This window comes from Galleria mellonella, unplaced genomic scaffold (assembly GCF_026898425.1).
Source record: "Galleria mellonella isolate WM207_F2 unplaced genomic scaffold, CSIRO_AGI_GalMel_v1 utg36, whole genome shotgun sequence".
Classification (NCBI taxonomy): Eukaryota; Metazoa; Arthropoda; class Insecta; order Lepidoptera; family Pyralidae; genus Galleria; species Galleria mellonella.
This window is the reverse complement of record NW_026442086.1, coordinates 3922418-3939067: the sequence shown is the minus strand read 5'-3', so window position 1 is coordinate 3939067 and position 16650 is coordinate 3922418. Positions and strand designations below refer to the sequence as shown.

The window sequence follows — 16650 nt, the reverse complement described above, 5'->3', positions numbered from 1 at the left end:
TCTGGTAAAAAAAGTCTGTACTGGTAAATGTCTCTAAAATTAATATTTTTAATTATATTGTGAAACATGAATCATCGTTTTGACTCAAGGATAGTACCTGCGCATAAAATGTAATATGACCCTATTAGGGTTTTTGGACCTAATTCATTTAAATTTATACAAATTTAGAAAAATTGTCTTGTGATTTATTCTTTGTTGATTAGCTTTTTAACTAAATTAAGAATCGAACCCAGTCTAGCAGTAAGGTATGTTCTATTGGGAGATAAATAATGGAAACACACTATAAAATAAATTAGATATTTAATGATTTATTTACAGAAAATATTAAACCAAATTCTATGAAATATTGGTAGTTAAATTTCTATATAAATTTAGACAATACAGCAGTTATGGGCAAAATTCTCTTGTTTAAGGGGCAATTGGGGACAAATCAATCACACAATTGTATTTGATTTTTTTTTGCATGTAAATATGTAAATTTCTGAGACGAACATTATACAGACATTTAATACAATTTGAATATCTTCAAGGTTTGACCTCGATTAAGATGGAACTTGGCTCCATAAAATTCAAATATTACATGAAAATTAAATATTACATTAAGATTGCAAAATCAAATTTGTTCGCCTAAGAGAATTTTGCATAATATGCAAATACAATGTAGATACATATATTTATTATATAATTCTTATGGTAAGCATATCATGTTTGAATGAGTGCAGTAATTATTACCTACATTACTCAATAATTGTAATACAAACACCTTATTTATGTAAATATTACTATATAAATCGCAAGCAAATTGGGCGACTACCTTTATATCAAAGAGATTATATTGCGCCAAGTAAAAGTGTATGTAAAAGGAGAGAGCTCGTGCTGTGATTGATTTGTGAATGTATTCTATGATTTTTAGTGTCATATTGTTTGGTTAACAGAAATAAAAAATAAAGTTAGGAAAAAGAATTTCGTTATTACAATAAATTATATATGCTATGTAAATATATTGAAACTGCAGAGCAATATGAGTAACAGAATTTAATATAAGCGTTTTAAGCTATGTTTACTTTTAAAGAAATTAGCTAACAATGACTAGAAAATATATTGTCGAATATTGTAATTAACCACTCTGGCACCTCATACAATATTCTCCTTTGTTATGTTCAGTACCTACTTATGTATTATACCATCACTTCCAAACTACGCTCTCTCCAATTACTAACGTTTATAATAATCTCCTTGGTCATTGTGTATTTACGAATTTACATTGATTAAGCGATGTTATGATAATATGATAAGAAACTCCATACCGTGCCATGTAACTGAGTACATTGCCGCTACCAACACTAGCTAGTGATATAACTAACGACACAGAGCTGTATATATTTCGAGATTCGCTAGTATGATAAGCACGGTATCAGAGTAGGCCTTTACTTAAGTTTTACGTAATGTAAAATCAGCAAAATTTGGGCACGTTCATTGTTTTAATTTTTATGAGGTTCTGTAACGAATTCTGCGAACTTGCAATATTCTACTTCTCGTTCGTGCAAAAAATTTGCTGGTCACACATTGTACTTCATATTCTAACGGCAAAGCATCTAATAGTATGACCATACTCAACTATAACTACGACTACACACTAGTCATAATAACCAGGCAACCAAATGTTTTCTTTAGCATAATAAATAACTAATACGACATAATAGGCTCCATTAATTAAATTTATCTTTGCATCTAGCAACCATATTATAGATGGAAAATTAAAATATTAATTAAATATCACACATTTTATGTAATTCCTTGTATGACAATATATGAAACAACTTACTAATTAAAATCAAATGACAATATTTAATGACATTTGCATGACAATATTAAAACATCTAGCAATTTAATCATCTCTACTTGACCGGAAATTCGTACTAGACATACAAATAAAAAATTGAAAATATAAATAAATAATTAAAAACATTAAAATAAAACGCTCTAACTTATAGTTAAAGTTTTGAAATAGCCAAAACTTAAAATAAGTCCCTATGAAACTTCCATTCGTTATTATAAAGCGCGCATCTGGGCCTTAGCAATCGTAATATTAAGCAAAGTTTATTCACTCGTATTTAATTTCGTTATCCCTATTGATATCCATTCATGATGTTGGCACTGGTGCAAACAAACATAATGTATATCGAATCGAGCAGAGACGAACAACGATTGATTGTAATTATGTACAATGGTAGATGAAGTATTTTGAGTATGAGTGTTCTATGTAAAAAATACTAATTCTCGGCTGATTGTCATGAATAACCATCAATATCAAATTTAATAAACTAAACTATCAATAAACAAATCAAGGTACAAGTTTTTCTAGAGTTGACATGTAAGAAACGATTAACTACTTTACCAAAATAAAATTTATATCTAAACACACTTATCAATAAAAAAAAAAATAACTATAAAATAAAACAAGAGTAATTAATGAACTGTTAAATTATAACACAGCTTTTCACCTCATTCCATCGTTCCGATCGGGTACATGACAGATGCTACGTCGCATCCATTTTACCATCATTGAGTTCTCAATGTTATGCTTATGTCACATATTAGCTAAAAATATACAGAAATTAACTATGAACCATTACAATATAATGGAATGTGCAAATCTACACCGAAGTAACAGAAGAAGCTCGCGAGCGGAGTCAAGGAACACATTATTTCGATCATTAGACGGACATAGCATCGTCAAATGTACGAGAGAAGACCACAATGAGTGGAAGGAGGAAATATAATTAATAAAATATCAAAACTATTCCTTCTTTCCAAAATGATTAAACCATTAAAATCGCAACACATATTGCCCTCATTGCAGCTATAGGTATGTGAAAATAATGATAAAGATATCATCGGTGAGTTTAAGTTACTAAAATGGCAACGCTCTTAGCGACACTCCCAAACTTTGACGGTCTGGTCGACGCTGCCCGATATCACGTATGGCAAGCTCCTGTGGAAATCTGAAAATAAAAAAAAAAAACACTAATAAGCATCAGAAATCGAATCTATAATACTTACATAATATGACGCTGTATCTAATACATTAAATAATTTTGTTGAATACCTAAGTTATTTTATTTCACAATGTGAAAGCCAATAACATGATAAGAAAATTAAAAACATTGGAGTAAATCATACAAAATGTCATAAAAATTAATTCAGAATTGATAAATATCGGGAATATATATAGTTTTCATATTTACATTATTTTCATTAATACATAAGTGAATGTTTTTATATATAAGCGATTTTGTAAATCGCTCTTTATTCGATTGAAATGAAATTTTATTCCCATATGGAGCATGTCCTAGATTATATATAAGACAAGGAACACTTTTCTAATTCATTTACGCAAGTCACTATTTACAGGTGACATTATTTATATGAGGACCATATAAGGATTAGGAGTTGGAGGAGTGATTCTTTATAAGATCAAACAATGTCGTGCAATTACATTTACGTCCAACTTCATTTTTGACATGTTTTGTATAACCTACAAGGTATTAGCGAACGAATGTTTGAACGAATTCAAAATAGTTATATCTTTTGCCATTAGATCACAAATGGCGAGGTTTTTGTTGGAAAAGTGCATTTAATCAAATTGGGGAATCGTGTTAAGTAATACCATTTTTTGCCAACGTTCGAAAACTGTTCGCACAGTTTTTACACGGTGTTTGGAATAAAGGTGCCGTGCTTACCGAGGCTGGTGGCAAAGTGGTGATGCGCGTAGAGCGTCTTGAGGCAGCGTGTGTGTGCGACGTCCCACACACGCAGCGTCTTGTCGTCGGAGGCGGTGAGCAGGTAGCGGCCGCCAGGGTGCCAGGCGAGCCCGCGCACCCAGTTGTCGTGCCCGGCCAGCGTCGCCAGGCACTGCCCGGTGCTCACGTCCCAGATCTGATAAAATAACACCTCACGTTATATACGTTGTCACTCCTCTCACATGACGTAAATTCGCTTACAGAGACGTGGATCTCTGTGTAGCTAGGCATAAATCGGACAATTCAAATATTAGACTATGTAATAGTACATTGTTGTCACTACAACTGGTCACTACCAGCAATTTACGTTTGAATATTATTAGGACAAGACAAAGCCGAATTAAAAAGTGTAAGTGATTTTTAATGAGCTAACTCTTGTTATTTCCATAGAGTCTTGTATTTTAGTGCAATTTACAACAATATTAAAGTTTTAGAATTCCTATTATTTGCATTGAACGTCGTGTGAACCGAAAAGGGCCGAAGCTTTTTTTAATACTTAATAATAATTGTTATTTTTATTTCCTTCTAAATTTTATAATTACTGTAGCCACGGCAAATTTATATTGCTAAGTCAGTGAAAACCTGTTATTGGCTTTTTATATGGATAAATTGTTGTTGTTTTAAGCTATAAATTGTAAGCTGTTGGTTTTCCAATAAATAAATACATACAGTAACTATATTGCAAGCGGTACCTTGACGGACTTATCCCGGGATCCGCTGGCGAGGAAGGGCCCGACGTGGTTGGCGCGGCGGTTGTCTCCGCCGGCTGCCTCGTTAACGGCGGCGGCCGCGGCCTCAGGCGCCCAAGCCACGCACTCCACCACGTGCTCGTGTTCGCGGAGCTCCATCTGAGCACAGTTTATTAATTAATACAATATATCAACGTATACATATCAACAATATAGTCTGTTTTAAGAGAATATAATAAAAAGGTAATCAATTTTTGATGAAATTCTCACAGAAACTCTTAAAAGAAATTATTAACAAATCGGAACATTTAGTTAATTAATCGATATTATATTATTACTAAACATCAGCAGACTATCTTATGCTCGCATCAATTATTCATTTGTTTGTATAGTATTTTTAATAGTGTTGTTCTAAAACAGACCAATAATACATACAGTGCGGTCAAAATAAGAAAGAATAGAAATTTCATTGACCTCGAATTGTCAATCGAAAATGGTTTCCAAGGAAACTTAATGTGCATAATATTTATTTAACCTAAGTTTTAGAATTACGAAATTATACATTTAGAAATTTAAATTACTCATTTCGACAGCTGAGATGGCTCAGAATTGCATAAGGTAAGGTCATCATATCAATATTATTGTCTAATATTATCTATTTCGATCTTCTTACTTTTAAATGCCCAATTAAAAAAAACGTGTCAAGTATAAAAACATATTATATTATTACTATAATCATCATCAACATCACAGCGGCTGCTAACGGTTCATTGCTAAAAATGGCCTCCGCCTATTGGGGAGTTTTGGTAGATTTTTTTTTTATTTACACTTATATTTATTTTTAAAATCAAAATTGAAGCTAGTAGCGAAGTATCGTTTGTTACCTTGCACTCGTTGGTGTCCGCGTTCCAGATGCGCACCGTCTGGTCGTTAGAGCAGGAGGCGAGAAGCGAGCCGTCCGCAGACACGCGCACCATGCGCACCCACTCACGGTGACCCTTGTACGTCTTGATACAGTATCTGAAGTTTATACGCAGTATTTAATGCGGTTATACTATTTAACGCCTGTTATTTTTACTTAGTTGACAAAAAAGAGGATAATGGTTTTCTGATATGCAGTATTCCCAAGTCTGGTGGTGTCCAAGTAACTTGTAATAATAATGTAAACGGCCAGGTAGATTTCAATTAATATGGCTTGTGATAATAAATACGGCGACAATAAACTTTTAAAATCTTTCAATAATTATTTTATGAATATTTAGTCGCATCTTTTAAGGATTCATCACTTCCATTGTTTATTAGCGCGTTGTCATTTCTGATAGAAATAAGAGTTCTACACAAAAAAATTGGTACCATCATGGAATCTACTAGATTAATTATACCATTAACAAAAACCCTACTTGTCCTCGTATTATAACAGCAATATATTACTTACTGAGTAATTATTTTATAAATTACTTTGAAATAACACCGCTAAGCGAAAGTGCAACAAAGAAAGGTTGCTGATAATCCCTTCAAAAGGTACCTAATGAGTAGTCTAGCATCTACTTACCCAGTGGCCACTTCCCATGCTTTAATAGTCTTGTCGCGGCTGGCCGAGTAGACTATGTCACCACTAGGAGAGAACGCCACCGACGACACATTGTGATCGTGTCCATGCATCGTCTTTACGCACTCGAAAGTCTGGTTGAAATCCCACAGCTTGATTGACATGTCTGCACTGCATGATACTGGAAAAAATATAACATAATGATGCCTCATACTACAACTACTACTAGTGTTGCGAGTGCGACCTTTGGGCAAATTTCTAACATCTTCCTGCCCTTATTCCAATTCTGGTTTGGCGTTATGTTTTCCCCTTCCATTCACATCTATTCGCAGTCATTTTCGCATTCACTCCTATTCTAGTCATGCCATCTTTTACACAGTCTATCTACACCTACATTATTTTATATTTTATGATATAGAGATGGATTTTATGAATACGGTGATAGTTATATATCGTTTTATACTATAATAATATATTGCCTTTTATTTACTGACACACAACTTTAGATTTACATCTTCACTATTTTTTACAATCTAAAGGACTATAAAACATTTCTGCTTCGCAATGCAAAATGGCAATGGGCAAAGATTTTTAGAACAAAAATGCCTGCGCGAGTTAGATAGTAGATAGATAAATAGATATGGTTTGACAATAACACTACAAATCTAAACACATAATGTTTTGTGAGGTTTTGTTCAAGTTTGTTTATGAACTTCAGCAAAGGGTTTCGGATACCCTTTTCATCAAATGCATTGGAAATATTACATTTTAACAATAACTAATGATTAAAAATACATTATTTGAAGTATATTATATCCGCAATCGTATCTACTTATCCGTATATGATACAAACTGATAAATACGCTAAATGTTATCATCACAAGATTGTATTCGAGAGTTCGCAGTCAATATAATTAAATTCATATGTTTATGTATTAACCCGTGTCAATGATGACTCGAAATTAAATAAATTGTTCATTGTAAACGTGAACAGAATAGAAACAATTTTTTACCGAAGTAAGTCGCTGACCAGACCAGAGGTTAACAACCTCTGGTTCATCAGATCACAATAGTAAGGGAGTCGCAACAAGACCTTTAGAGAAGACAGCACTCATCTTTGTTCTATGCCTATTATTATAACAACCCATAAACGAATTACTACTGGGATTGGGTTTCCACAAGACAATCAACTTACTGTTACCATGCTAGCTAAACGGATCCATATAGTTTGTTTTTACTTTCAATTATCCATCTCTCCCTTGCATTGGTGTATTGTACTTTGTTGTCTTATTCGCATATTACAACAACATCCTGATTAAAAGAAGTGTATTATACACGACTGCATATATTCTTATCTATGCCTTTAGTGGCAGAAGTAGCAACTTATCTATATTTATTTATTCTATATATATGCACCATCCTTATAATATTGATTTGGTTTTTATTATTATGATGTTATAATTATTTCAATAAATAAACAAAAATCTTCATATCAAGTCTCTTACGGGATAGGCAAAGAGAACTGGGGGCCTACCATGAAATGAAAATCCGAAATTTCGGACTCAATTTCGTGTTTTCGTTCATACCTAAATCGAGCCAGTAAATGGAGCTTAACATTTCGTTCGTCATAAATCCTGCCATAAAAGTCCAAAGGAATAATATTTTCATTTTTTTAATGTTTTTAAACGGTAAGTATTATGTAATTTTAACATCAAATTTGTGTTTCGTTCGGCATCGAAATTTCGGAAAACATTTCATGGTAGGCCCTCTGAGTACCAAAAAGATCTCTTGTTGCCTGCACTTTTATAACTCGTCTCACGAATGCACGCATCTTGATTCCTTCTTCAGATAAAACACAATCTATGTGATTATAGTAGATTAGTCTAGGTCTCCCCCAGTACCCGGTAGCAAATTATATATGATCATGATCATATCAGCCGTTATTTGACCTTTACTGAACATAGGTCTCCCCCATAGACTGTTATAAGCGACGGGGCTATTTCTTATGGCAGTTTACAATTGAAAGGATTTGCCAGTACTTGTCAAGCTTAGCAAATGGGTTAGCAACCGCAGTTTAACTTTTGGTGATTTTCTAAAAGGGACGTTGCTGCCTAACCCTAGACGATTGAGTTATTATATTGAAAAAATATATATAATTTTAAGTTAAGCAGTTACTACTACTCCGGAGATATTCCCAAATTGTACAAACCAAAAAAGTTAAAATTTAAATAAACCGTGCACGTGTTAAACAAAAGATAGCATCGTAAATTGGGAATCTTTAAGTGTATTGGATGTAAGCGTAGTCTAAACGGGAGTGTGTTTATATAGTATAAATAGTAGAACGCACGCTAAACCTACCACAACGTTCGTTGTAAACATGTAATATTTATTTTACATACAATTTTAGAGTACGGCCATGAAATATTTTATTTTGTATTACCGACACTCTCAAAAAGGCAAACAGTAAGATTGTCGATTTACTATTTGTCTTTTTTATAATAAAGAGGGGCAAACGAAAATGCGGCTCGGCTGATGGTAAATGACTTACAACGTTCACCCGCAACATTTGATTGCTTGACTCAAATCCGCCTCTATTACCTTTATTTGGTGTATTTGGGATGGAGAAAGACAGGCTACATTTGTTTTCTGACACTCGGGCATATCCCGGTCACACGAACGAAGTTGCGAGTAAAAACTAAGTGTAACATATTGTAAACTTTAGTTCCTACATTCCATTTCTATTATATTCACTGTGTTAATATAGTAGGCAGTTGTATAAACAGAAAAAACAAACACGCAGGTTCTCTGTCAGATGAACTTGACTGGCGCTTTTAAAAAGTTATGCCTGTCAAGAATAAAGGCGAAACAGAATGTAAATATTGATGATAACTTACCGAGGAGTTTGCCGTGTTGATCGAATGCAATGTCCTGAACGGAATCGGTGTGACCCTTCAGGGTTCGTTCGTACTCGCCGCTCTCAAATTCCCACACTTTGATGGTTGCATCCTCGCTCGAGGACACCATCAAACTGAACACTGGATGAAATATTACCTGAAATACGCAAATATTTATTTTAATACTATCCTAAGATATTTAATCATTTCAATTATGCAACCCGTCAGGAACACCTGATAGGAATGTTTAAATTCCATGTTTCTTCTAAAACCTTAATAGGAATATTAAACGTTAAAAAAAACAAGTTAGAGTACCTCCGCAAATAAAAAAACGCAACTGCATTTTTAAAATATACTATTTAAATAAAAATAGTCCGTGTCACTCGGAATGATGTAAGGAATCTAAAGATACCACTGTTCAATTATCGCTATCATACAACTATAAGATAATTATAGAATTGTATATAAACAATTGCTAAATGACTAAAATTGAGTCCGCCTTTGGTTGTATACAATATTGTAATTTCTAAAACTAGGTGCTGATACCTAGTTTGTGTTAGAAATTACAAATTACATAATTTTTTCCTTAATGTATATAACATTAAGATAAAATTTAGGAAAAATGCAAATAACACTTATATGTTAAGGGTATAAAAAAGATAAAAAAAAGTATATAATAAGTTTACATTATTAAAAGTGCATACACAATATAGAATGGATTTCTGTGTACGCACTTGTCATTGCGTGGTACTGTAACTAAAATTAATTACTCAGTGATAAACTCCAAGGTTTGTATCAGAGAAACTATTTGCTCAGTAAGAAGTAAAACAATGCCAGATCCCTTAGACAATGCTTGAATACATTTTGTATTTAAATGTGTGGAAATACAGAAACTTTCATTCGTTTAGAAAGTCTGAATTGAATGTACTTAGTTCTCTGGGTAAGGTAAACATAGAGTTATTCGGAAAATATAGTACAATAATTTATAGGGTAACTGTTACTGCTATACAAGTGTACTCTTAAAACAAAATGTGTATTATTTTGAAGTCTGTGTATTTCTTGCCGTAATTCTAAAACGGATGTATCCATTAAAATGCGATTTTTATTTTATTTAAAAACCATTTGATCTTTAACTGTGTATATTGTATTGTAGATGAAAACATCAAAGTAGGGAGTGTATTAAATAATACTCTCTATTCACAAACCAACAGTGTGGGCATAAATATAAAATTTCAAATAGGATTGACAATTCATACTTAAATTAACAATCAAATAATATAAAAAAATAAAAAAAAAATGCAGGGTTACGAATTTTTTTTTTTAAATGAGTAATCAATTAATTATGCTACAGTATATTTCTACACACATGTATCAAATAAAAATGTTTACTGGCCTTGTTTGCCATCATATCCAGGATAATGTTGGAACAGGTGCGTATACTGTAGACCAGGAATGCATAGTGTATATACATGATGGTATAGAGGTAATACTTGATGTACGTTACAAATTTAAGGCAGTCCATTAGCACCCTAAATGCGTTATAATTTTAAAATTATGTACTTTGTAATTACTTTAGTAATGGTGGCCCGGTGTCCGGTGAGACAGAACTTTTCAGGCGGGCGCGGTATCCATTCAGCTGGAGTGCGTTTGGCTCGTGTCGGCGCTCCCTCTATGAATTCCTTTTGTGCCTCCGCTAATTTCGACTCCAGTTCCATCACCTGGAAAAATAGGGCACGGTAACGTCAAGTCCCCAAACGAAAACCGAATAGATGCTGTAACTATAATCTGTTTTTTTTTATTCTTAAATAAAAAATCGATATCACAGGAACATCAGTAACCGATGTCTTTGATCTTATAGAAGTCTCTTGCTCCATGTTCCTGTCCACTACACTGGCTTTATCTATAATTCTTTCGTCATTCAGGCTATCAAGCACCTTTGACATTAGATTTGCCGCAAGCAAATTTGCATTCAAGCATGAACTACGTTTTTTCTACTTTATAGTCTATAGTTTTAAGTCTGCTATTTATCTCAATATTATAATTAAACTTTAATATATTATATATGTTAATATACGGGATTTGCGTTGATTATATATATATATATATATATATATATATATATTCTATTACTATTATTCTATTATTTTAAGCCTTTTTTATTTTTAAACGACTACTATCGACATAACGGATTATATTATGCTATAATCAAAACATATGTATAGAATTTGTTACGGCTCATAGATAAATGTTTGTATAAATAAACTCTACCAGTAGTTACAATTCCCATTATCGTTTTTTTATATAGTTATCTAAGAAACATTTTTCAGATTTTTTTATATATTTAAATAGATATTAAATACGCTATGCTAATTCATTTTTACTATAATTCATAAACGATTAGAGTGGAACGAGATTCAAGATTAAATAAACAAAGCAGCACACCTATTTACCTTGGCATTTTATTTGTTTACATTTTATACAATATTTCTGGAGCTTTAAAATCTATTTATATAGGCGAGTACTGTTGCTATTAGTATTAACGAGCTGATAATATACCTCTAACCCGAAATTATAATTTTGTGTTAATTGTTAACTCTTTGTGAATTTTGTTCTTACCTATAGATTTATCATTTAACGACTAAATAACAATTAGTAAATTTTGATGCACACAGCTGTAAGAGTACAAATAATCATATTATATCTATTACATTTATTTTCTTATGTTGTTTTATTTTCATATGTTGTATAATGCAAGTAACGTATACGTAATAACGTATCACTCATCCATATTTCAAAAATATAGATTAGGAATATAATGTATGTCCTTCCGATGGTAATATAAATTCCAATACAGTTAATTACCAATTATTGCAGTATCAAATAAAGTTTTTAGAATTATTATTCTGTTTATTTACAAATCAATTGCTGTACCGATACGACAACATAACCTTCGAGAAAAGAGTATATTCCTTTTTAAAAGGCCGGCAGCACACCTGCAATGCCGTAGGAGTTGTGGGTGACCATGGGCGGCGGTAGTCACTTACAATCAGGTGAGCCGCATGCTCGTTTGCCCCCTATGTTGTAAAAAAAAAAACTACCACGCAAGGAACTTGGCGTGAAGAGAAATAGAAATATAAACAGCGTCGTTAGCTGTTTCTATGAGTTTTCTCTAATGGGATAATAAACGCACTGTTATGTTGGAAGGTACCTTCTAAAACGATAAGTCATATAAACCTAACACTGACAACAGGAGGGAAAGGAATTGTTAGTAACGGAGACTGAGAATCCCATTGCTAGCAATATACCCAACCAGGTCGACCTCCACGCGTTTCTCCCTGGAAACTATCATGGTTAATTCCTGATGAATTCATCATGATAGGCTAACTGACCTGTTTTCATTCTCATCTATCACCCTTCACTGGTGCTCCGCCAGCGTATTCCGTTAGCGCAGGCAGGGTTACCATACCATTTTCACCCATCAAAAAAACACTGACAACAAAATCGGATAATTTAAAATTTATTTAAACCATACTTTTAGCTCGATATGTATTTTATGAATGGTGCATATAGCATTATAAAAAAGGAAACAATTCCAAGTATATTTAAAAAAACATGTTTTTGTATGTTAAAATCAAAGTTCATTGCTGTTCACCAGTATAGTCGTTTGAATCGTTTCAATGTGTCGCAAGAGGAGCACGTTGCAAGACACAGCTCGCCTACTGACTTAGGAAAATCTGCGACCTAGAAACGTCGGATAGTGGTACAACGCGGATCGATCAGGTAGGTACACTGCATGGACTATATAAACATGTCACAATTTGTTCCATTCATTCATTAATCATTCAATTCGACAATAACAATAGAATACGTTTGTGGAAGTACACCAATGTAACATACTGTACAAATGAATTAATTAGTCGATACACGTGACAGAATTTGGTAACAGTTCTTCGGACATGTCGATGTGAGATTTACGTAATAATATTAGTTCCGCACTTCGGAGAATGTATGTATGGTATGCTATGAGAACACTAACATAAATGATACGATCAATAACCATTTGGGAATCAATTAGAGATGTCATAAATTATGGAAAGCGAAACTTACATAAGATATCACCACCGGTCGTAAATATCCAAATAGTAATTAAGAAGTCAGTAAACAAGTTGCAATAGATTTATTACGGTAACTTCCAATCACCACGCATTTTGAATTTGCAAATTTTAATAACGACGAATTTTATTCGTGTTCGTAATGGTTCTAGACATCCAACAATATAGATCAATGTTTTGTACAATTACTAGCGTCATAATACTATAAATAAAATTACAAAAGATCTTCGTGTACCGGGTATTAGAATCCATAAAAATATCAACTGGCTGCAAGACAAAGTTCCGGAAAATGAAGACATGTTCTGATATAATTAAACACGGAAAGAAAGCAATTTTACCAAAATCATTTTAACTTCAGTGGTAAATCATAAGAGCCTATTTTTCGTCACAATAAATATTCTAACTATTAAAATGTGCCTTGCCTTCTTTTGCAGCCTGATGACCGAAGTCCATTTTTTCTCGAGAAGGCCTCCGAACTTGCGATCCATCTCACCGCTCATTTCGGCTTCCTTTTTAAACGCTTCCAGCGCGTCCGTGTAGCCATTGCTGCCTAAATAATCGGCGATCGCTTTGTTCCTTTAACAATTAAAAAAATTGAGTATTAATTATAAGTTTAAAAATAAAATACATTTAGCTGAAAATGCCAAACCGAAAACAGGATCGTATAACTAAGTATACTAGACAAAAACATCGTTTTATTTTTCTAAAATAATTTTTACAATTACATAAATTTTATTTTTCTAAAATATTTTTTAAATAGGTACAGTAAAGTAATTTATAAAGGTATATATGAATATACCTGTATAAATTGTAATTAATTGATATTTTTCATTTTACAAACCTCGGAGATAGGTGGAGGAGGGGGATGGCTTTTTTCTCACATTTTCGATCATAAATTAAATATTACACATATAATAAAAATAAATCAAATTCAGTTTTAAAATGGACAAATGAAACCCTTTCATATGGTAGCCTGCTGTTTGGACTAATAGACAAATTTTGAAATTTTGTGTATCCTTTTTGGACATAACATATGTGTGTGCTAATAATATGTAAAATTATTCCAAATTTCAAATCGAGAGCATTAGTGATTGTTTAGATATATGCTGTGACAGACGAATTGTCGGACAAAGTCGTAACATAAAGGTTCCTTTTTACCTTTTTTGTACAGAACCCTAATAAGTACAAAAATAAATGAACTTTTTATAGTATTTTCTAAAATTGCTCATCAACTGAATTACAAAGATGACTCTATATTTAAATGTTTGGTCTTCTTGTCGTTGTCGATTAACAAGCCAGCCGATATGCGATGAGTCAACAATACCTACAGTTATTTATTTTATTTATTCAATAAGGTTCACCTATAACATTTTACATTATCTTATAAAACTGTCAATAGAAGGATATAGATTTAATTTAAATGTAACAGAGCAAGATGTTGCAAATTATGATTAAGTCGCACAGTTCTTCAAAGGCTAAAACACATGGCTATATGGGTGTGGTAAAAAAAATGTGAATAAATTCGTTCGAAGTAGAGAACAGATTTTCGGCAACACTGCATTATTTGCTTATTAGATTTAAAAAAAAAAGCAGATTTTATCATATGCTGTTCATTTTCACATATGGTTAGTTTTTTATGCAACTTAGAATGGCAAACAAGCTGACGGCCCACCTGATGGAAAGTGGTAACCGTTGCCTATAAACATGAGCAGCACCATGATCACAACAGAATATACTGTTATCATTGTTGAGGACTCAGGTGTTATTTTCTGTACCCTGTTAATTCACTGCCTTTCAAACCAAAACACAGCCATGCATGCAAACACAACTGCTTCACGGTAGAAACACGAATGGTTAGTGTAATACATAGCTGTTTTGAACGTTTAATTGTTAGGAGAACGAAGTTCTTGTATTTTAAGGAATTCAATTAAAATGAGAAATATTTTTTGTATGTTTTCACCAATATAAAGTTATAACGAATTTGTTTGTTACCTTTTGGTTGCTTAATAACTCAACCCATATTCACACAATTTTGGTCTTTTTATCTCCATCGCAATACACGTAGTATTTGCGATGAATAGAAAGACCTAGAAAACTACCTATTTAAATCAAAACAGCTCGATCACGCGGACGAAGTCGTGGATAAACAATATTTTCCTATAGAATGAAAAAAAAACACACAATAATGCATACATGATGCGATGGATGTGTGCAGGAAGTCACTAAGGTCTTTTAAAGAGCAATTTCCGTAGTAATATCTACGTATTAGCTTACTAGTAATCTTGAGTGAAGGAACAAATGTCGAACATACCCACTGAAGTACGAACATATCCTAATTCGATAAGCCGTCCTTGTTATAAGCTATGATGGCCCGTATTCGTAATTGTCATCCACTAGAACGTATACCTACACTATATATAATATAAATATACAACTCAATAGTTTCAATTTTATTCATAGGGAGAGTAAGGGCAATGATATTCCATATCTGATTATTGAAAATAAATAATTATTTGCTTAAACTGGATTGAATAAAATGCAGTTTAGTACCTAAACTATTTTGGATTGCTGATCTAAAGAGCCTAGTAGTGGCTTTTAGGATTTTTTTTTTATTAAATAACTGTAATGCCTGTCGCTATTTTTCACGCGAAACCTTCTAATTTTTTTTTATAATTTCCGTTTTTTTTTTTTCTTGCGTATTTTTTTTACCATAGTGCAAATCCTAATATAAGTAAAATGTATAAGTAAATAGTCCGTGTTCGTGTGTAAAATCCTAGTATAATTTGTTAAGTCCTATATATTTATTCCACTTGCCTAGTATAGAGTACTTGGTGCTATAAGTTTCAGAACCCCTGATTTAGAAAAACTTTGACTCTATCCGATATTAGAGGGAGTAACATTCACAGACTAGTTTAAAACATCTTTTAGTCAAATTTATGTTGCGAAGTATGTACTGTCGTGGCTTCTTCAACCGGTTTTTTGCTGGTCACTTATTGTAACATTAGACGGACCGTTCAAGTATCGTTGTGCAAAAAGCAACGCATACCGAATGAACTTTCGCACTGTAACTGACAGAACAATAAGTTTACCATGATAATGAAGAAGTAATCATTACATAATTCTAGTATTTTTACACCATGTTATATGCCTCGGGTCGAGTGTGTATTGAGAAACAATGTTGTGTCAACAACGCTTTTAATGACTATGCCAAGACATTATTACCCTGTGTCAATCAAGATTACAACTGAATGGTTCGCTTCTTACAAATACCTTAGCAGGTATAAATTTACACACTAGTATTTATAAATAATGTGATATTAAATAAATAGTATGAATTTATGTAAGATGTCACCTGATTTTTATTGAAGCCTACGCAAATACATAATATTATATAATAAAATTAATGTCAGGTTAATGCAATGTTGTCGCGTCATATCACAATATAATTACCAGAAACCGGTTCTACGAGTATAAAAAATGAAATGTGTTTGTTCACGATTATGGCTAAATCATTGGATGTAAATCTGATCATTAGCACAAGGCACGATGACACACATCGTTTGAGACCAATGATGAGGTCATTCATTTGGTTAACACAAGTGG

The 16650-nt window shown here is 32.7% G+C and overlaps 1 protein-coding gene across 1 annotated transcript in view; it reads right to left on the bottom strand.

Moving 5' to 3' along the window:
• Positions 1-283: 283 nt before the first annotated feature.
• LOC113520489 (lissencephaly-1 homolog) overlaps positions 284-16650 on the bottom strand; it is a 37483-nt gene continuing 21116 nt past the window's right edge. The window contains exons 3-10 of the mRNA XM_026905826.3: positions 13470-13623; positions 10507-10653; positions 8936-9092; positions 6045-6222; positions 5377-5512; positions 4496-4651; positions 3744-3939; positions 284-3005 (exon numbers count right to left, since the gene is read on the bottom strand). Of these exons, the coding sequence (XP_026761627.1) occupies positions 2932-3005; positions 3744-3939; positions 4496-4651; positions 5377-5512; positions 6045-6222; positions 8936-9092; positions 10507-10653; positions 13470-13623 (1198 nt within the window). The 3' untranslated portion in view covers positions 284-2931. The remainder of the gene's footprint in view (positions 3006-3743; positions 3940-4495; positions 4652-5376; positions 5513-6044; positions 6223-8935; positions 9093-10506; positions 10654-13469; positions 13624-16650) is intronic.